The sequence below is a fragment of the Vipera ursinii genome (assembly GCF_947247035.1).
Source record: "Vipera ursinii genome assembly, chromosome: 1".
NCBI lineage: Eukaryota > Metazoa > Chordata > Lepidosauria > Squamata > Viperidae > Vipera > Vipera ursinii.
Window position 1 is genome coordinate 114,473,387 of NC_139512.1, and position 22,985 is coordinate 114,496,371.

General features: G+C 41.8%; 1 protein-coding gene across 1 annotated transcript; it reads left to right on the forward strand.

Annotated features, from left to right (window-relative positions):
* The first annotated feature begins 483 nt into the window (after positions 1–483).
* On the forward strand, positions 484–21,265 carry SLC15A3 (solute carrier family 15 member 3). The gene is made up of 8 exons (XM_083358871.1): positions 484–1,089; positions 3,734–4,032; positions 6,590–6,752; positions 13,484–13,594; positions 15,290–15,458; positions 19,693–19,851; positions 20,065–20,223; positions 20,488–21,265. The coding sequence occupies exons 1-8, from the start codon at positions 523–525 to the stop codon at positions 20,610–20,612; spliced, it is 1,752 nt and encodes a 583-aa protein (XP_083214997.1). The 5' UTR covers positions 484–522; the 3' UTR covers positions 20,613–21,265.
* Positions 21,266–22,985: the final 1,720 nt, after the last annotated feature.

Genomic DNA, 22,985 nt, shown 5'->3' on the forward strand with positions numbered 1-22,985 from the left:
AGGATTTTATAAAAGTTCAAAAGTTGTGGGAATCTTTTCTCTGTTTTGATCTTTTGTCCGTACATGCAAAATTCTTTGCAGAAGAAGATGTGGAATAACTGTATAGGTTTTTCGATTGATTGCATTCACTTGGGGCCGATCCTACCTAAAACTATGTGGTCATGTGGTTCTGCCTTGATAGACATACAGGAAAATGGCAGTTTGGCTCTGTGTGTGTGGGTGTGTGTACAGCAGATGCAAAATGAGTGGTGCTGCAAAAGGGGCAGGAGAAAATAAAGGCTCCCATGAAAAGGAACCCATCTAGGCCAGCATAATAAGAATGTTTCCTTTCAGGGAAATGAGCGCTCATGTGATGCTTGTCTTAGAGGGGAGAAAAGAGGAAGTGAATGCAGCACTGAAAGCCTTCGGAGAAGAGAGGAGATCAGGAAATAAAAGCCAACCTAGAAAGATTCAGAGAGAGATGGCAAAGAAGTAAGATCCGTACAGAAGCAGAAACAAGGATTCTGAGATCGGGCCTCCACCATGGCCTCACGGCGACCTGAAGGGGAGACCAATCCCCTGTTGGAGCAGAAAGAAGCCCAGCTCAGTGGGCAAGGCCCATCTCCCTTTGAGGGCAGAAAGGCTGCCTGCCTGACTGTGCTGCTGGTGGAGATCCTGGAGCGCGCCGCTTTCTTTGGTATCGTCTCCAACCTGGTCTTGTATCTCAACAGCAGCACCTTTAATTGGGGTGGCTCCCAGGCGTCTCAGGCAGTTTTGATCTTCATAGGTGCCTCCTACCTGCTCTCGCCCATCGGGGGCTGGCTCGCCGATGCTTACCTAGGCTGCTACTGGACTATTGTCTTCAGCTTCCTGCTCTACCTTGTCTCAGCATGCCTGTTGCCCACCGTGGCCTCACAGGAGGGGCGCCTCTGGTTGTGTGGAGAGATGCCATCCTACCCAATACAGCCTTCGTGCCAAGGTGACACCTCAGAGTGTAAACAAGAGCTGCCAAATCCATATTGTGCCCCTGTCCTGTACACTGGTCTACTGATCCTGGCCCTTGGCATCAGCTCCGTCAGGGCCAATCTCATTCCATTTGGTGCTGATCAGGTAAGAGATCATCTTTTGGATCTATCCTTTCTTTATTTCAAGGCAAGCAATTTGGAATTATTACTAAATTTTTCATTGGGTTGCTGGGATGGTTCTGCCCCAATAAGTCTCAGGGTTTTTGCCTTAAAAACATATTTTGATGTAATGTAATGTCTTTTATTGTTTCGTGTTTACTGATTTCAGATAGTTCTACCGTTTTTTTTGATACACATTTTCTAAATTACTGCCAAGTTCATCAGTTCAAAGCAGTAAGACTATAGCAAGACACACTAGTATTTTGATTTAATTAGACAAAGATAAAAAAAGGCCTCTGAAAATGAAAGGAAATTTAGCCAAGGCTGAAAAGGCAAGCTTTGATGTCTGGCAAAATTCTGGAGATGGGGGGGCGGGGGGGGGGGAAAGTACCAGAACTCAAGAACATTAGCAATCATGATGTCACGATAGTCTCCTTCCCATCAAAATGATCTTTAGGCTAGGTAACCAAAGTAGCAGCACCCTTAATGCAAAAGTGAGAGTGATTAACAGCCTTGGAGGAATCCTGGGAATCATATAACAATTAAAAAAAAGTATTTAGAGGGGGGGGGAAGAAGAGCACACAGTAAACCTCCCTTAAAACAATGGGGAAACAATGGACATAATCAGTGGTTAATCTACTGTGTGGAAGCAGTGACAGCAGTTAAACAGGATGATAGGTTTTGGGGTTTTTTTTTAAATCAGGAGAAGTCCTGTAGCACTTCTGTAATTTTTTGCATGGTTCAAAAATCCTGAAGTTATCCATTTATCTCTCTTTTTCAAATCATCAGGGTCTTTCCCCACTAGTTAATTAAATTGGTGGACTTACTGTATGTTGTCAGGCAATTTACTGTCCCTTGTGTCAATATCCTGCCTCTGAGTCACATCCAAATGTTGATTTCCCAATTGACCCAAACCAATATTACACCAAAATGACAATACATGTATAACATCGTGAAATGATCTCCATAGTTGCATTCTGAGGTCTGATGGAAGTATATAGGCCATAGGATTTGTGTCAGGACACACATTTTGTTACTTGTCCCTCTTGCCATTTCTATGTGCCTGTTGGGTCAATCATTGTTGACAATCATGCTTTGTTCCTGTTCCTTTCAGATCTGGGTAAAATATTCATTGATCAGAATACAGCAGCAGGAACAGGGGAGACCTGGGGTGGCTAAGCAGACTAGAACAAATATACTTCCTTTTATCTAAATAAAATGAAGGTGGTCTGCTCTTTTGTCTGGTGTCAAATCAGAATGGAAGATGGGGAGATAACTGCTGTAAAGGGAACTCAGGAAACAAAGTGTTAACGGAGAGGACTAACTCTGGGAGAGGAAGTTGCCCATTAGCCACAGACGGTGTCCCTTTGCTTCTTAGCATGCCTCCAATAAGTTCCACAACAGCTGACTGTGCCTCCAAGCTAAGGCTGGCAAGGCATGCAAGTTTTTACACCCCTTGGGATAATGTTGGGAGGGGAGAATACTGAGGCCAGTATATCTAATAAAGATTTAAAGTTGTTTCATTTCACAACCTGTAGACAATATGAAGGCAATATATGGAACGGCTGCTGGAATTGGGTATGTCTAGTTTAATGAAGAGAAGGACAGGGGGGACATGATAGCAGTGTTCCAATATCTCTTGCCACAAAGAAGAGGGAGTCAAGCTATTCTCCAAAGCGCCTGAAGGCAGGACAAGAAGCAACGGATGGAAACTAACCAAGGAGAGAAGCAACCTAGAACTAAGGAGAAACTTCCTGACAGTTAGAACAATTGACCAGTGGAACAACCTGTTTCCAGAAGCTGTGAATGCTCCAACACCGGAAGTTTTTAAGAAGAGACTGGACAGCCATTTGTCTGAAATGGTATAGGGTTTCCTGCCTGAACAGGGGGTTGGACTAGATGACCTCCAAAGTCCCTTCCAACTTTACTATTATGATTATGATTATCATGCAAACAAACTTGTGACTCTATTATGTAATGTACAAGCAAGGTTAAGGGCCTATTTTCAGTGGCATTTATATCCTCCCCAGCTGTAAGGGCAGTGCCACTTGCAAAAAGGTTTTAATATCCTCCCACCATTCCTTCTCTTGCTCACCAGTCAACAACTATCTTTTCCTTTATCAAACTTGGGCCTCCATACTTTCCCCTATGCAAGGAACTGCTGCTTTTTGTGCAGTGTAATAGAGACTCATCTCCTTTCCCAGGGGATAAAACATGACAGAGGTTTACTCCTATTCTCATTTTTTTAGCAGTGACACTCTTTATATCCATTCTGCACTTGCCAATAATTTGACAAAAATTGCTAAATTATATAACTGTTTACTAGTCTGGGCCCGCTTTATATCTGGATGTAGGAAGGGAAGGGAAGGGAGAGGAGAGGAGAGGAGAGGAGAGGAGAGATACAGAGAAAAACAACTAACTGAACAATTCTTGCAGGGCTCAGCATATTAAGGACTAATTCAGAAGAATCCAGCCTCATTCTGTTCTCTCTCTCTCTCTCTCTCTCTCTCTCTCTCTCTCTCTCTCTCTCTCTCTCTCTCTCTCTCTCTCTCTCTCTCTCTCTCTCTCTCTCACACACACACACACACACACACACACACACACACACTTTTTTTCCCTTTTCATTGCAGGTGACAGACCGTGGCCAGGAAGCTACCCGACGTTTCTTCAACTGGTTCTACTGGAGCATTAACATTGGGGCTGTGCTTTCGCTGCTGGTGATTGCCTTCATCCAACAGAATGTGGACTTCCTGATTGGCTATGCCATTCCTGCTGTCTGCCTGGCCCTGGCCCTTGTAATCTTCCTTCTGGCTACCCCCATCTTTGTCACAAAGCCAGCTGCTGGCAGTCAAGTTCTCACCATGTTGCATTTGGCTCTCCAGAACAGCTGTTGTGGCAAAGCATTGCAGAAAGTGACCGTAAAAACCAGGTAAGGCAGACAGAGCCTCTTTGCACAAGGTGGTTTTATGGCTGCCATATATTTTTGGTGGCCTGTGCAGGATTAGTATCTTCATGCATTGGAACTGAATGAAACTCAGCAGTGCATTTCCATCCTCTTGGACAAGGCCTTTGAAGTAAACATGGCTTTGTTGAACTTAGGGACTGAGCCATAACACCTCTTTAAACCTGTGAATCTCCCTGAAAGGGGTCAACAGGCAAATAATTGCAATATGGTCGGTGCATGTTCAGGAGAAAGAAATTGTAAAACTCCTGAGTAAGTACAGACTTTATTATTTTTATGGTGCAGAAGGAATATCCAAGGAACTCCTTGTGGATTGTCACCCAAAAACGACAGGATATAATCTAGTCTAAATAGTAATGAACTTTGCTTTCTGCTTGCAAAGCATTTTTTAAAAAAACAAAAAACCAAACATACATGAGGAAGCATTATAAAATGGCAACCCCTAACTGCAGCTTGAAAAGATGTAGCCCATTTTACCAGCTTAAGGTATATCTCACCTCATCCTGCAGTTGGGCCATAATGTCCTAACTCTTAATTTCTCTCATCTTCCAATTTGCTTATATGGATGATTGAACCTCCACGGTTAAACCATGGGCTGAGAGAGAGATCTGTTCTACTATTATTAGGATTTTATTATTGGAAATGGTATAAGAAGAGGGATCAAACAAGGGGGAGGAAATCTGCAGATTACATTAGGACAGTGTTTCCTAATCTTGACAACTTTAAAAAACGTGGAATTCTGGGAGTTGAAGTCCACATATTTGGAGGTTGCTAAGGTCGGGAAAACATTGCATTAGGAGAAGTAGTGCAGACTCCTCTCTCGCCAGACACATAAGAAGCTGCATTCCATTGTTAGGCCTTGTATACTGCCAAAGGCAATAAAATGTTGGGGCGAGGCAGTCAGAGTTGTTTTGGCAGGTCACAATGGGTAAATTCAGACAATGCATTTACGGATTAACATTCTGTGCGATCCAGATAAATTGTGTTTTATTCAATGAACTGGTTAAACATATTTAATTTTAATTTAATTTTTAATTTTAATTCCATTTATATCCCGCCCTTCTCTGAAGACTCAGGGCGGCTTACAAGCTTAGCAGTAGCCTTCATTCTATGTATATGCCTGCTTATTAGGGCTTTCACACACACACCCCAAGCAGCATTATTACAAAGTCAGCTTAATTGCCCCCAACAATCTGGGTCCTCATTTTACCTACCTCGGAAGGATGGAAGGCTGAGTCAGCCTTGAGCCTGGTGGGATGCGAACCTGCACTAATTGCAGGCAGCTGGTGTTACTTAAGGAGGCATTAGCCCATTGCTCCACCAAGGCTCCACCAAGGAGTAAACATATACCATAACTCAATGTTTGAGGGCTGAGTCAGAGCAGTGGCCCATCCAGCTCAGGAAAAACATTATCTATTATAACTGGTGGCTCCTTTCTAGAATTTTAGATTTTCCCAGCAGTGACCAGAATTGCTAGATGAAACTTTTGCATTCAAATAATGAACCAAATTACTGAGCAATGTCCCTCCCTCATGAGGTTTCTCTGACAGCATGACCAGTGGGAAGAGAATTGCTCACTTCACTAACAAGGTTTAAGCACTTATTTATAAGATGTAATTGCCTTTCCTTTTGGAGTCCCTAGCCGTATACCAAGTTCTTCCTTCTCCCATTTCCCCCCAAAATAGTGACCCTTTGGGGTAGATTGGACTAAGGAAAAGTGACTGACCCAAAGTCACTCAGTGTACTTCCATGACTAGGAATTGAATCAGGGTCTCCCCAGTGCCAGTTCAATTCATTATCACTGTGTTGGCCCCACTAGGTAAATCAGACAGGAAATCATCTCCACACGCAGGCTGATTGCAATGTTTCTTGTCTTCCTCCTTTTTATAATTCATTGAACTAGGGAGGTGTCTGCCTGAGCCACTTCTCAATATTTTCCTATTATTCAGGATGAAATGAGATTTCAGTCCCCTTTGCCTAGGGGCAATCATTTCTACTGGTAATCCTCAATTTATGATATAATAGAGCCCACAATTTTCGTTGTAAGTCATGATGGTCATAAAGTGGGCACTGTATGATCAGACCTGATGTTACAAACTTTTTTGTAGGGGTCATTAAGCAAATACGGCAAACGTGAAACAAACTCATTGTTCGTTTGGAATGGTTTTGGCCAAAAATTGGAAATGCATGCTGGTTTCTGGCCAAAATGTTGTAAATTGCAGTCACTTGTCTGCAGGGTGCTGCAAACAGCTATAAAAGCATGACCAGGTGGTGGCCCCGGACATTGGAACTTCAAATCTGGGTTGTAAGTAGGGGAATTTGAGTGTGTGTGTTTGTGTGTGTGTGTGTGTGTGCCCATTACAACTTGAAATAATTCCCAGTCTGGTGCCCTCTGGTGGTTGGACAATAGCTTCCAGCTGGCTGTGGATTATGTTCTAGTATCTAATCCATCTAGTGGCTGGCTCTCCATTTGGGGGAAAGCTGTTTTAGACCCAACATTTTTCTTCTTTTTTTTTCTTTACAGGGCAAGGAATCCCCTGCTTGAAGCAGAAAGACCCAATCTCCTTTCAGGGGAAAGGAACCAGCCTATGGGGTCATCCTGTGAACATGCCTCTAACCTCCAAGTGGTGGCAAAGATCCTGCCAGTTCTGCTGACTCTCGTCCCATATTGGATGGTTTATTTCCAGGTAGCGTCCCTTGCAAGGCACTCCTTCTTTCATATGGGAAGATGCCCTGAGAGGTGGGCAATAATACCAGCAGCAGAGGAAAGCGTGGGGGCTTGTTGTGTGCTGGGATGGAGCATTTAGCTGGGACCTGAAGAGGATGCCAGTTTTAATTTGCATTTTAATAGTAAGCACTTGCTCTGTATTTATTTAGGGATTTATATTCCATCTTTCCCCACTATGTGTCTACACGCAATTGTACAATAAGATTAAACAGTAATACCATAAAAATGAACTTATTAAAACTGAAGACGTGCAACGATGGCAGCAAAAATCCAGCTGAAATCAGATGAAGCCTTTTATTATAATGGGTTAAGGGAGTTGCCTAGCAACAAAATTACCCCAAAATGGCCAACAAGCAGCTTCTTTGGGCAAGCCTTCCCTGATTGCAGGGCCATTTAGAAATGTTCTCTCCTCACCATTTGCAAGTTTCACCCTGGGGGAGCGCCAGAGAAGGCTCTTGATGTTGATTTCAGTGAAAAGGGGAATTCAAACAGATGCATTTTTCTACTTTGCAGTTTAATATAATTACGGCAGAAGGTTCTGTGTCTCACAGGTGCCTCAGAAAAGATGTAGCACCTTCAGAAATGTTCAAATCATTTTTTAGGGGGGGCAGTTTAGATACATTTCTCTCTCTACCAAAAAGTCCTTTTAACATTACAGATGTGTCCCTAAAAATACCGATTAGCTGGGTCATAACTATGGGACACTTCACATCTGCTGCAACCGGTTAGTGGGGCAACCTGCCAGCTGGCTACAATTATTCTTCCAAGGAAATTTTATACTAAACGTAATTTTCTCCTGGCTCAAGAACTGATGGATATTGTTTCAGCATGTGTGTATGGCTGTGCCCAAAGTAAACAAGGAGTAAACAAGGAGTAAACAAGGAGTAAACATGGAGTAAACAAGGCTCTGTCTGAGGGCTGAAATTGGTTTGCCCTTATTAAGTGTGGAATTTTGTGCAGGCTGGTTGTGCCCATTCCTACACTCACTGAGTTAGAGCCTCAAAGGCAGCTTCAGGAATAGTTTTGAGGGTGTGGGAAAGGATAATGCTAGGTGCTGTCCAATGGTTCAGAAAACCTGTTTTCATATTTCCAGGAGATGCCAAAGACTGAACCCAGCATCTATTATATGAGAAAGGTGTGCTTCATCACCAGACTACAGTCCTCCTTTCCCCTTTTTCCATGTATTTCTCTGTGCTGTCCATTTCAGTTGTGCTCTGGTGAAGGACAATTAACACTGCAAAACACATCATAATTTTGGGATGTCACTGTCACATATAAAATGTGCATCCTGGTGTGGTTGCTGCTTTCTGTAGATTCCACATTTGTGGCAATTCAAGTGTGATCTTTGAAATGTTGGAGAGAGAGAGAGAGAGAGAGAGAGAGAGAGAGAGAGAGAGAGAGAGAGAGAGAGAGAGAGAGAGAGAGAGAGAGAGAGAGAGAGAGAGAGAGAGAGAGAGAGAGAGAGGAGACAATATTTTAGACATGCAGAAAAAGGATTTCAGCTCATGGCAGGAAAAGAAATTCCTCTTTGTGTTTTTCCCCTCCTATCATTATTCATTCAATTTCACAAAAGAACATTCCCTTTAGAAATTCTTTCAAAGAAATAAAAAGCATGCCATGCTTCTATTCTGTTGCCAGTAAGATGATTCCCATACTAAGAAGTAAAAACACATTTTTTTTATTCTTAAAGAAAAAATGGACAAATCATCCGCCTAATATTTGTGGCCTTAAATTGGATGGAGAATCCTGAAAGGCTAATTTGGGGTAGATTTTTTTTTTCTGTGTAGAAAAACAACCTTCATATCCACAAGTTTATTTATTTATTTGATATAGCCATCATTTTACTTAATCTTTAGAGAGAATCCCCCAGACTATCTAGCCTGATCATGCAGAACATGAAAAATAGCTTGGTCTTCTCCCCCCAGATAAATTCAGCCCAGTTGTTAACAGGAAGGCAGATTCCATTAGGCTTCAGTTCATGCGCAATTCAAATTAAACCCACTGAATAAATAGTCCACAGATTCACCTCAAAACTATCAACCTGCCAGGTTTTAGGCATTCTAAATTGTTGTAAAAGATTGGCTAGAGAAAAAGAGAAGCCTGCCACTTTCATTTCTCCCCTGATGCCTCTTTGCTATTATAGCACAGCAATAAAATTGATAAATGATTGTAATAAACTGAATGAAATGTGCACTTCAAAAAAACCAAAAACGTCTGTATTTTTCTATAGTTTTTTTAAAAAAAGAATTGTAAATCCTTGTTATGCAATGAATTTCATTTGCAAAGAAAATTTAGAAGCAATTATTCTAAAGAGATACATGAATGAGGAAAAGAAGAAGACAGCAAAACCACCTTGGATTATCCTTAAGCACTTTCTCCCCATATTTGACGACAGGGTTTGTCAGAAAGGGGAAAAGGAGAGCTGTATGTTTTGAGGGACGGTGTGCTCAGCCATGTGGGTTGAAAAATTCACCTCTTGAGTAGTTGTTGATTGCAAATGATGTGTCCTGAAAAATTGTTAGCTGCTCATTGTGAACAACTGAATGCTTCCTGCTGAATAAGCAGAGACTGCTGGAGAAACTGTAGAGCAGACATGTCAAACACAAGGCCCGGTGGCCGGATCTGGCCCGCGAAGTGGTTTCATGTGGCCCGCGAAGCCATCTTGGAAACAGTGAGGGAATGGCCCCCACTGCCTTGGCCCTGGCCCAGAGACCCTCCTTCTGCCAGAGACCCTCAGATCTGTCCCACTCCTGCCCAGGCCCCCATAGGCACCCTTGATGCAAACGATGTAGAGCTGGCCACGCCCACCCAGCAGGCCATACGCACTCTAGCCACACCCACCCAATAGGCCACGCCCACCGAGGCCATACCCACCCGGCCCCTAGAGGGCAACCGCAATGCTGATGCAGCCCTCAGTGAAATTGAGTTTGACACCCCTGCTGTAGAGAGAATATAAGGTGGCTGGAATAGAAGGAATGAACAGAACTAAAAAAGAATTTTCAATTTCAATCAGAATAGAGCTGGAAGGGACCTTGGAAGTCTTCTAGTCCAACCCTCTGCTCAAGCAGGAGACCATATACCATTTCAGATAGGTGGCTGTCCAGTCTTTTCTTAAAAATCTCCAGTGATGAAGCCCCTACAACTTCTGAAGGCAAGCTGGTCCACCGGCTAATTGTCCTCACTGTTAGGAAGTTTGTTGAAATGCAACTCTGCATAAGAAAAGGATCAGAAAAAGAAGAAACCTAAGGAAAGAGTGATAAACCCAAATAAGAAATGACTGCATACTTTAGAGTTCAACAGATTTTAGTAAACATAAGTATGTTTCCTTGGTAGAAGAAATTCATCAGAAGAAACAACTAGGATGAATAAGAGTTGCTAGAAATAGAAATACTAAAAGTATAATCACAACAATTCCAAAAGGAAGAAAAGGGGGGGGGAGAGTGCCAGCAGAACAACCAACACGATTGTACAAAACACTTAGTGAAAATCAAACAGAATATGTAGTAATGTGGATAAGATATATATGTAATTTAATTTCTGGTTTGTCTTGTAAAACATCAATTAGACAGCGGATGATATAGGGAGTAGATGGGATGACTGATATTCTAAAAGACAAAATTCAAATTTTCTTGATATATTAGAAAAATGGGCCAATAGCCATTCGGGTCTCGTGGTTAAGGTGTTGACCTACAAACTGGGAGAACTGTAGGATCTACTCCTATCTTCAGCATAAAATACTGGTTGGGTGACTTTGGGTCAATCACTCACTCTCAACTCGCAGTGTTGTTGTTGTGGGGAAAATAGGAAGAGGCAGGAGTATTAGATATGTTTGCCACCTTGAGTTATTTATAAATTATAAAGTTGGGATGAAAAATAAATACAAAATTCTTCATTTAGGAAAACAAATTAAACAGGCATGCATAGGAACAGAGGCAACCTGTGTGTCAATAATATATATGTAATCATAACATTCATATCTATGAATGTTGGGAAAAGTTGCTTAAATGAAACAGCAATTCAACAATGAACTAAATATCAAGACAAGAGAGTTCACTTTCACTAGATGTGTACATGCAGAAAATTATTTATTTATTTATTTATTTATTTATTTGTTTTTATAGACCGCCCTTCTCCCGAGAGACTCGGGGCGGTGTACAGAGGAAGGAAGGTATACAGATTGAACAATAAAAAACAATAAAAACAATAGTAAAAACAAACTGGGACCCCAATTAAAGCTATCATGCCAGGCCGGACTGCTGGAACAGGAAGGTTTTTAGGTCGCGTCGGAAGGTACGGAGGTCGGGGGCCATCCGGATTTCGGTTGGTAAGCTGTTCCAGAGGGCTGGCGCACCCACTGAGAATGCCCTCCCCCTGGGGGCCACCAGCCGACATTCCTTGAGCGGTGGCACCCTGAGGAGGCCCTCTCTGTGGGAGCGCACAGGACGGTGGGGTGCTGACATTGGCAGAAGGTGCTCCCGTAGGTAGTCCGGACCCATGCCATGTAGGGCTTTGTATGTCATTGTTAGCACCTTGAACTTCACACGGAAGGCAACCGGAAGCCAGTGCAGCGCACGGAGGAGAGGTGTGATATGGGAGTATCGGGAGGCTCCCAAGAGTGTCCGTGCCGCTGCACTTTGCACCAGTTGAAGCTTCTGAGTGGATCTCAAGGGCAGCCCCATGTAGAGAGCGTTACAATAGTCTAGGCGAGAGGTCACAAGGGCATGGGTGACTGTACGTAAGGAATCCAGGTCCAGATAAGGCCGTAGTTGGCGAACTAGTCGAACCCGGGAGAAGGCCCCCTTGGTCACAGCTCCTATGTGGTCTTCCAGGGAGAGCTGCGAGTCTAGGAGGACACCCAGGTTGCGGGCCCTATCAACAGGGGGTAGTAACTTGTCCCCGATGTTAAGCAATGGGACGTTCTGAATATCCTGGCTTGCCGGTACGTACAGCCATTCAGTCTTGTCCGGGTTCAGTTGAAGCCTGTTCCTCCCCATCCATTCCCGGACCGCTTTCAGGCAGCGGGACATCACGTCTAGGGCATCACTGATATTGTTTGGAGTTGAGATAAAAAGCTGGGTGTCATCAGCATACTGATGGTACCCTACTCCAAAACTGCGAATGATCTCACCCAGCGGTTTCATGTAGATGTTGAACAGGAGAGGCGAGAGGACCGACCCCTGAGGGACTCCGCAACCGAGAGGCCTCGGGGTCGACCTCTGTCCCCCTGTCAGCACCGACTGCGAGCGACCCTGGAGAAAGGAGGAGAACCAACGCAGAACCGTGCCTCCCACTCCCAGTCCCCTGAGGCGTCGCAGCAAGATACCATGGTCGATGGTATCGAAAGCCGCCGAGAGGTCTAATAAGACTAGGACAGAGGAATGGCCCCTGTCCCGGGCTCTCCAGAGATCATTCATCAGAGCGACCAATGCCGTCTCCGTGCTGTAGCCCGGCCTGAAACCCGATTGGTACGGGTCTAGATAAACCGCTTCATCCAGGATCTGAGGAAGTTGGTGCGCCACCACGCTCTCAACAACCTTCGCAAGGAAGCGAAGATTGGAGACAGGACGAAAGTTATTCAAAGAGGATGGGTCCAAGGTGGGCTTCTTGAGGAGAGGTCTCACCACCGCCTCCTTCAAGGCGGTGGGGAAGTGACCCTCACTCAGAGAAGCAGAGATGACCGCTAGGAACCAGCCTCGTGTCCCCTCTCGAGCTGCATAGGCCAGCCAGGAAGGGCACGGGTCCAGTAAGCATGTGGAGGAGCTCAACCTTCTCATAATCCTGTCCACTTCCTTAGGAGTTACAGGATCAAATTCTTCCCAGATGACGTCGACAAGACTGTCCATGTCTTGTTCTTCCATCTCAGCCCAGTTGGAGTCCAGGCCAGTTCGAATCCGAGCAATTTTATCCAGCAGATATTGACCGAATTCCTCGGCTCGACCCTGCAAGGGTTCCTCCCTCACCTCTTGGTTTAATAGGGAGCGACTCACCCTGAACAAGGCAGCCGGGCGATTATCTGCGGACGCGATGAGGGTGGAAAAGTAGTTGGATTTTGCCACCCTTATCGCAGCGAGATAAGACCTGGTGAGGATTCTTAGTCGCAATCGGTCGGATTCGGATCGACTGGATCTCCAACGGCTCTCTAGGCCCCGTCTCCGACGCTTCATCTCCCGGAGCCCCTCGGTGAACAACCATTAACAACCATTTTTCAGGGATATTTTCATACGTTTCCTATACTGACTCGGGGGGGGGGGGAAGGAGTTGATAGTCTAAACTGTACTTTCCAGCTCATCCTATATAATAATTGCCATATCTAATTACCCATATTATGCTATTACTAAGACTCTGTGACAGGACACTTTTGTCTGGCATTACCATGTGAAGAATAAGTCTTGAAGATGGATAGAGTCCTATGTTAAAGATACAGGATAAGAACGTTAATTTTCCCCAAATGATTCAGGATAAGAACATTAATTTTCCCCAAATAGGTGCCTTTCTAATGCTTTAAGCTTCAGTTCCAATCATCTCCAGCCACCATAACCAATGGACACATTAGCTGAGAGAATATGGGAACTGATCCAACATGCCTCAGGGTTGCCAGGTTTAGTCTACATTTTTTTACCACAGTATAGGGAAGCTCCTATAGGTTTTTTGTTTATTTGTTTAATAATACCACCTTCTATTTTATTTTAGATGCAGTCAACCTACTACTTGCAGGGTCTCCATCTCTCCATTCCCAACTTCTTTCAGAACAGTCATATGAATAACAGTGCATTCTCAGCAACCATAGATACTGTCTATACGGTAAGCCATGGGGCAGGTGAGCCAGTCGGTTTGGGTTGTTATGTTCTAAGAAGTTTGGCTTTCGTTCGGTCATTCAGAAGTATGTTGCCCCTCTCAAATCATAATAAAGCTCCTTCTGATGGAGAAGCTCTAAGTGTCCAACAGCTCACGTAAAGGGCCACCGCCAAATGTAGATGTGCTAATAAATAAATAATGCTGTTGAGTATATGGAAAGTGATTGTTTGTGGAATGAAGCTTTGTGAAACAGATACCGTACTTTCAATTGCCCTGGTCTCCAAGAAACCACGTTCAATCCCTAGTTTTATAAGCAGGAAACCTCCTGACCAACTGCATATGTCAGGGGTAGGCAACCTTGGCTCTTTTATGATTTGTGGACTTCAACTCCCAGAATTCCTGAGGCAGCATAGCTGGCTCAGGAATTCTGGGAGTTGAAGTCCACGAGTCATAAAAGAGCCAAGGTTGCCTACCCCTATGTCATAGTTAAGATCATAGGCCTTGCTTACCACAGATGGAAGAGAAACTGTTCTATTTTCTTTCAAACCACAAACTGTGTTGTGGTAGAGGAATTGCCGAAATAGGAGAAGAGAGAATATATAAGTAGGAGACCAAGAATTCTAGAAAACTAGATGATTTCAACTTTTTCCCACAGAGTTCTGTTATTTTAGGATGAGAATAAATTGGTTCTTTTAATTTTTATTCCCAACTCACAATGCATTTAGATCTAGCTGGTAAATATATTTGTTTGTGGTTAAGAGGCTTCTACTGCAATTTAACTGAACGCTGAGGCAATGGTTGCTTGTTATTGCCAGGAATCTGGCAATCTTGTTATTGCCAGGAATCTGGCGTGTCCTCTTAAACCATGACCACAACTGAAATCATACTACCACCATCCCTCTAAAAACTAAAGGGAGAGAGGGAAGAGTTCCACGTGTACATCATGCAGCATTGCTAATTTGAATCATTGGATTATTCACATTTCTTTCCCTGCCCTAGCTAACAGATGTGACTGCCCTGGTTTACAGAATGGTTTTGTGGAAACTTGATTCACATGACTGAGAAATAGGATGTTCTTCTGAAATCTGTTGGAAATGTCTAGATGAAAGTCCAAGAGTAATCAAGATAAGCATTTTGCTTATCACTTTCAGTGGGAACTGTGTGCTGAAAGCTTCTTGCCTGTACAGAACATAATCAATCCAGGATAGTTAGGAGTAGAATATGATTTCAGGCGTTCTCAATTTGCCTTGAGAAGGAGAAACAATTCACAAGCCTGGACAAGAACACTGAGAATGTATGCTAGTGGATCTGTGCAGATATTGACATTAAAAGAATCAGCATTATGGCACATCAGTGGATATTCAATTTACAGCTCCATCTGGATCTCCTAGCACTTTTGTGTCATTCTAGGAGCCATTCCTGATGCTGTGAATAGAAGGGGACTTTCACAGTATAAGCAGTTGCACAAGTATTGGAAGCTGCATGATCTATAAATATTACAATTTAGTTTTGTTCATTGATTCTTTAGAGATCCAAAAAATTAACACAAATAGGAATTGTGGTTAAGTTGCTGAGCTAGGAGCAGGGAGACCCAGATTCTAGTCCATAGAAACTCCTTGACTTTCATTCATTACCAAACCTTTATAAGAGTTTGGGAGATGCAGAATAATATTTACATTCTTTCTCTCTCTCTCTCTTCAGTTTCCAGATGCCTGGCTCCTTCTAGCCAATGTAATGGTTCTGTTGATCCTCATTCCACTGAAGGACCGGGTGATAGACCCATTCCTAGCAAAGAAGAAGCTGTTGCCATCAGCACTGAGGAGAATGGCCCTAGGCATGATCTTTGGCCTTGGCTCAGTCCTATTAGCAGGTAAGCACTTCGTTCATAAGCTTGTACTAACCCCACATTCCATACCCCTAAAGCAGGGGAGGCTAAAATATTCAAACAAGAAACACCAGCCATGATTTAGTCGTGACCTGGTTTGCCTGGCCTGAGGAACCGTAATAATCATATTGGCCTTTGTCATTTATTTATTTATTTATTTAGTTACATTTATATACCGCCCTTTCCCTGAGGACTCAGGGCGGTTTAGAGGGAATTAAAAAATCCACCATACAAAAGTTAAAAAAACAAATTAAAAAATATTAAATTGACCCTGTATACTTAAAACCCCAATTAAAAATTTCTCCTCAGCCTGGGCCCGAGAGCTCAAAGAGCCAGGTCTTCAGGCCCCGGCGGAATGATCGGAGGTCGGGGGCAGTTCTCAGCTCCACCGGCAGCTGGTTCCAGAGGGCAGGCGCTCCCACCGAGAAGGCCCTATCCCTGGGTGTCACCCGCCGGCAATCTCTCACCGGCGGCACCCTGAGCAGACCCTCCCTGTGGGAGCGCACTGGGCGAAGGGCGTTTGATGCCGGCAGCATCAATGAATGGGCCTCTCAGGAAAACTTAGCAAATCCTGCTTAGAATGAATGGTCTAAACCAAAAGTGATTCATATACCATAATAATTTAGTAAATTATGAAGTTATTCAATTAATTGGAACAGCTATTATGTATTTCTGATAGACTTTAATCTCTCTATGGATATTTGTAAAAATCAGTTTATTATTTGTTGTCTGAAAGTTTGCAACAATTTGCAATGTCTAAAGCTGCAGAATGACTGTTCATTCAATTAAATCTTCTAATTGTATAATTTGATCCAACTCCAATAGCTGCATACAGTATATAAAACCTGAGTGACTGTTAGTACTAAAATTGTTTTGAATGATTTTGAATGTACAGTATGTACAGTATATAAAATGCATAATATTTAAAAGGTTTGCTAAGATGAGTATTGATTATTTGTGAGAAGTTTGGAATAAAATTAAATAAACAGTGTTGTTTCCTATAATTGTAAGATAAGTTTAGTTAAACAAAACATTTTTTTTCATATTTATTGCACCCATCAGAAAATATTTTTTTTAAAAAAACAGTCGGCCAACTTCATGATTCTCCAAATATAAAATTATGGAGGAGATACTTAGATATATGGTATGGGTTTGTCCCATGATTGTCTAATTTTAGTTGATATACATATATTTGTTAATAATCATGCATTTGTTAATATGTTTTTGGGAAGATGAATAAAGTTTAAATCTGCTAATATAATGTTGAATTATGCACTAAAAATGTGAAAAGCACTATGGAAGGTAGGATTTCAATCAGTAGTAAATGTATGAAGAACTGAATTTATCAGGTATAAGATGCTGTTAAGAAATTATGTTATGATGAAAGAGCACCAGCAAGAGGTGTCCACAGGATCAATTTTTTTTCCTCCAAAATGAACTATAAAAAGAGTTTCCAGAGAAAAAAAATAGCAGATTGAAGATGGCTCCACAAAAACCTGGGCTGATGGCTGCAGCAAACAACAAAGAGTCAGTGAGGAGACCAGCTCTTCAGAACCTCCCTGGAGAAGGGGAGGGTGGAATATCATCCACAACTCTGAATAGTCGCTCCGCACAAGACCGCAAGAAGCAGTCCCCAATAGATTTTGAAAACTGGAAGACAACAAGAACAGCCATCTTGCTCGCAAATTTGATATTTGCCCTTTAAAAGGATACTAGGTTCATGGATTTTCTTTTCTAATCACTTTTTAAAATTAATTTAATTGTAATTGTAAGGGGTCCTTCCCAAAGGAAATAGATGTGTTTGGACTTTTAGCAAGACATAACAAAGATAAGCAATTTTAAACATTAGACACTAGAGGGAACTAAAGATGTTTATTAAAGAAGAAAAATGCATGAGCCAGCTAATTAACTGGGGCTTATAAAATGATGCAAAACGTTACAACGTTGAAAATACTGAAGGACACTTTTGAAAAATGGAATCAGAAGTTAGTGCCAACAATGTCAATAGGAATGTTTGCTTCTGTGGATAGACTGTGCCCAAAAGATGTTATGGAGGTAATGGCAGATATGGAACAAGTTGTATTTTAAAGGCAGAGATGGCATCAAAAGTGGGTCTACCAATGGCAGGGTATGAGACTGATCTGGAAAACAATGCCTCACTGGACATACAAAAGAAACCAGTTAATGATACATATTCATCTATTTTTGAATTAGCTCTCTATTGATAGAAAGGAGAGATGGGCTAATATTATTCTATGTGGTCAAAGTTTAATGCAATGCTAAAAACAACAACTCAAATTTCCTCTTGTTTCTTCCTTTCCGTGTGTGTGTGTGCACGTGCGTGCATGCATGTGCGCATTTTTATTTCCATCTTCTTGCTTTTTCCTTTGTATATTAGAGCAAGCAAGCTTTAAAATGGAATGTTGGCCACCTTCACTTCTGCACCTTAAAAGAAGGCAATGCAAACCATTTCTGTATTGTGTGAAAATGCTACTTGTGTAGTTGTTCACACTATTGCCCCAGTTTGGTTTACTGTAATCAGCTCTATACCTCTTTGAAAAATACAGCAGCAAATCAAAATTATTGTAATCAGCTAACATCTGTTTTATGGTTACTGCACTAGTTTCCAGTAACTTTCCTGGTGCAATTCAAAGTGCTATTTTTGACCTATAAAGCCTTGTAAAGCTTGGCACCAAAGTACCTACAGTATTCCTTTTCTCTATAGAAGTGGCCAGCTCACCCAGCACTACCAACATCTTTTAATGCATCCAAAGTGCACGAATTGAAGGCTCATGGATAGTTGCAACTCCCATATTATGGAATAATCTTCCTCTGAAAATTGTTAGTCTTCCAGAACAAAGTAGTCCTAAAAGGATTTGTGCAGGGAATAGTCATCATAATGGACTTACATTGTTGTAGATCTTGTTTTATCTTGATTTTTAACCTTTTTTTTTTGAGGTTTGTATGCTTATACAAGGAGTTATTTTTTAAGTCTGGCAGTATAAAAATGTAGCCAATAAATCAACTAGTTAATAGGCACCTGACTCAAGGGAAACAATGCCTTTATTCTGTACAGTACTGTCTGTATCGCAGTAATTAAGAATCTTGATAATTAACATTTAAGCCAACATACTTATATACTCTCAAGAGACTAAAAGTGCCTGGCATGCCAACCTGTTCCTGATGAAAGCCCAGACCTGTTCTGAGGAAGTTCCAGTGATCTCTTATCAAATCTACATTCCCTCATCCTTGCCAAGCATACTCTTTTCTTCTAGTTCTTCATGTGTTTCAAGTGGGGGATGTGAGTAAAGCAGTATCCTGGTTTCCAGTTAAAATTTTGAATGGTCTGTCTGTGTTCTGAAATTTGGACACTTGAGAAAGTAAAAGGAAATGGATACTTTCAAATTGTAGCTATGGAGATGGTTATTAATTGTACCATAGATTGAAACAAGAACAAATTCTGGACCAAATTAAAGCTGTGCACTTGAGGTGATGATCAGGCCGTAGAATATCCTGAAGTGTGAAGTGCTTCATCTGGTTCCTTTTTGAACAGGATATACTACTGTTGGTTAGAGATACTAAAACTCTTGTTATGACTTTTAACTGTGAGAATCATAGGGCAATAATTTTTGAACCAAGGTACCTCAAATGGGCTAATGTACAGAATCTAAATCCAGGGCTCATGATTCCAGAGGGAATGAAATTTGGGGAGGTTGTGGCTACCTCAGTGCTACTGGCTGCTGCTGCATTGCTAGGCTATACTACTGCGGTCATATGATTTTCATTTTCAAAGTTCCATAACAGTTTCCCAGCCAGTCTCACAATCCCTTCCTCCCTCTCCCATCCACCAGCAGTCATTTACCTGCCTGCTGGGAAGGAAAGGGAAAGGAAGGGAAGGGAGATTTCCAATGCTTCCTGCCAGATTCCCACATGGAAATTCAAAGGGGAAGTTGACAGGATGTCACAATATGCTCCTGCTTCCACTGCTTTTTTACCACCTTTGTTCATTGTGTTTCTGATTAGGGTAAGGAAATATCTCTGAAACAATAACCCTATTGGACATGGGTATCTAGTAAGTATTTTATACCTATAGTAAATACTTTATACCTAATATAACAAAGAAATGACCACTTATTTTCTAATTTTTAAAAATCTGCCCCAACTATGAGTATATTCTTCACAATCTTATTCTGGATCCAAATGCTCTTCTCCTATTTAGGTTTCCTGGAGACTAAGCGGCTGCAATATGTGAAGAACAACCACACAATCTCACAACAAATTGGGAAAGATAAATACTTTGCAGCCCCACTCTCCATCTTCTGGCAAATCCCTCAATATTTACTCATTGGAATCAGTGAAATCTTTGCCAGCATTTCGGGTAAGCAAGGGAACAAGGCTTTATTCCATGCTGTTCCTATATTGGCATTAAGCCAGAATTTCCTGGTTTGAATGTAGTGCAGCTAGTTGCACCAAAAGATGAAAAAGCACAGTTTTCTCATCATGACTTCTGAAGCCTTGAACTATCCTTCAGACCTACTTTAAATGTGCTCCACTAGCTTGCTAATCCTTCAAATTCTTTCTACTTTTCCAGGGCTGGAGTTTGCCTACTCTGAAGCTCCCAGATCCATGCAAGGAGCAATTATGGGTTTTTTCTTCTTCATTTCTGGAGTTGGATCTCTTTTAGGATCTGGTCTCCTGAGTTTGCTCTCCCTGCCAACCAATGGTTGGATGCACTGCCCAGAAGATTTTGGTGAGCATCTGCCTTATTCTTTAGCCCCAGGGAACTTCCTCCACTAAGGAGAATGGAGAAGCCATTCAAAGAGTTTTCACTGTTCTCCAGCGATATTGAACATCTTTTGGTAATGGCATGTAGACTGGAGAAGACCTACAGCAAATTATTTAAAAATGTGTTGTACACCAAGGATTCATGGACCTGTGAAGGCTGCAGAATGCAAGAAGACATCTTTCTGCTGCTGTATACTAAAGGCTCTTTTGCTCTCTCTTTCTTCCCTAGGAAACATCAACAAATGTCAGATGGATTATTATTTCTTCCTCCTAGGTGGGATTCAGGCGGTAACATGCATCCTCTTTATGTTCATATCCGTCCGCTATGAGCGTCAACAGCGACCCACCAGCTGAGAGAATAACTGATAGCATTTTTCAGGGCTGCAAGAAGACACCCATGCTCTCCACCTCTCATCAGAGTGTTCAGTGCTATGGCTGTTGCAGAAAGTTAACTGATTCAAAGGTTATGACAGCTATATTAATGAAAATTTGAGAAAGCAATCCAGAAGACTAGCAACAATGGCAGATAATCAGGGTACTAAAAACTACAGTTTCTTATTCAAAGTGTTAAGAAGAAACTGAATATGAACGGTGGAGTTATGGGGAGCTTGAAGCTAGGCTGTAGTTAAATAGATCATTTCTTAATCCATCAAAATGGTTTTTGCCCCTCTTAGTACTTACAATCTCCTTTGAGCTGAACCATTTTTGGGGGAGGCAAAATCAAATCCTTAAAAAAAGGAGAATGTCATACATGTTGTGTATACTTGTACATAGAAATTCACGTAATCTGGAGCTTCTGATACTTTACAGCCAAATATCAAGTGTTGCAAATGGAGATTTCATGGGGATCACAATTATGGAATAAAACCTTGTATTTATAGCTAACTTTTGTTAATGTAATAGGAATGTCCTGGAAGTTCCTTTTTCAGCAACCTACCCCAGTCTTAAAGATGCATATTACCAGTAGCAGCATTTATTTCTTTAAATAAATAATGCATCGTCCTTCATCTGTGGATATGGAAATCTTTGCTTCAAAGTATTGTTGGATGTGAGATCTGAATAATGCAGAAATATCATATTATGCATATGGACATGTATAACAGGAGCTACAGTTATGTGACTGAATGGCACATAGTGACTAGTTAAAACATCCAGAGCTTTAATTTTGGACAAATGCATTTTTGCATTCATGTATAAAATCTGCCAACCTAGCAGTTCGAAAGCACATAAAAATGCAAGTAGAAAAATAGGGACCACTACGGTGGGAAGGTAACAGCGTTCTGTGCGCCTTTGGCGTCTAGTGAGCCGGCCACATGACCACGGAGACATCCTCGGACAAGCACTGGCTCTTTGGCTTTGAAACGGAGATGAGCACCGGCCCCTAGAGTTGGAAATGACTAGCATGCATGTGCGGGGGAAACTTTACCTTTTATAAAACCTTAAAAACTTCAAAAAGCCCCTTTTAGGAAATTGTTTGAAATTGATATGAAATCCATTATTCCTTTCAGGATGGCAAGAATGGAAATTACAAGTATTGTTGCAAAATTTCAGAGACAAAATTGAACAAGAGATTTGACCCAAGTAATTGGTATGAAAAACGTCCACCAAGGAGATGCAGTAGTTAAAATCAATATAAAAGTAAGGGAGATGGACGGTTTAAAAATGTGAAAAATGAATTTATTTATTTATTTATTTTAATTCCATTTATATCCCGCCCTTCTCCGAAGACTCAGGGCGGATTACAAGCTTAGCAGTAGCCTTCATTCTATGTATATGCCTGCTTATTAGGGCTTTCACACGCCCCCCAAGCGGCATTATGACAAAGTCAGCTTATTGCCCCCAACAATCTGGGTCCTCATTTTACCTACCTCGGAAGGATGGAAGGCTGAGTCAACCTTGAGCCTGGTGGGACTCGAACCTGCACTAATTGCAGGCAGCTGGTGTTACTAATGTGCTTTTACTAATGTGCTTTTAAGGATTTTGATCTGGAGTGGAACATTAAATTTACTGTATTGGGGTTGCTTATTTCCGATCCGGCTTTCCAATCATTCAATTTGCTCTTGAATTTTTAAAACTCAAATGTTAACTCTATAAAATTTCATGCTTCACAGTTCACCAGTTGTTAGCCCAATAAAGTAGACCAGATTAAAAACAGATACCAAATGATACTAACCCTAAATCTACTTTTATTAGAATAGCTACAGTAACAGAATCTTGTGCCTCCCTTCCTTCCTCTTCTATCTTTATGTGAACAGAGAGGGAGAATTGTCTGAAGTGCTTTTGTAAATCCCCTTTTTGGCCTGGATTCAAGCCACACTTGTCTGATTGTTGCCTTGGTAACAGATCTTCCTTCTGTCTTTCAAGACCATCCTGTACACTCTTTACACTTGTATAATACTAGACATAACCAGGAATATAGGACTGATGAGAAATAAAGCTATTTTAGCAGTGACATGAAAATTAATCTGAAAAAAATTGCAATTGACGATCTGTAGTTTACTACTTTATTTGAGGAGACCTAGAAAGGAGAAAGTTGGTTAAGACAGCTGGGGGAAGCTCTGCACAGAGCTGACAATTTTTAGGATGCGGGATGTCTAGAAATTGCTGCATAGAAGACAAACATTTTAGCAGATAGGGCATGGGGGGATGTGAAGAGCAACATTTCCAAAAGCTCTCTTGCTGATACACACTGGAAAAGTACAAGGACCGAATAGTGAAACTGGAAGT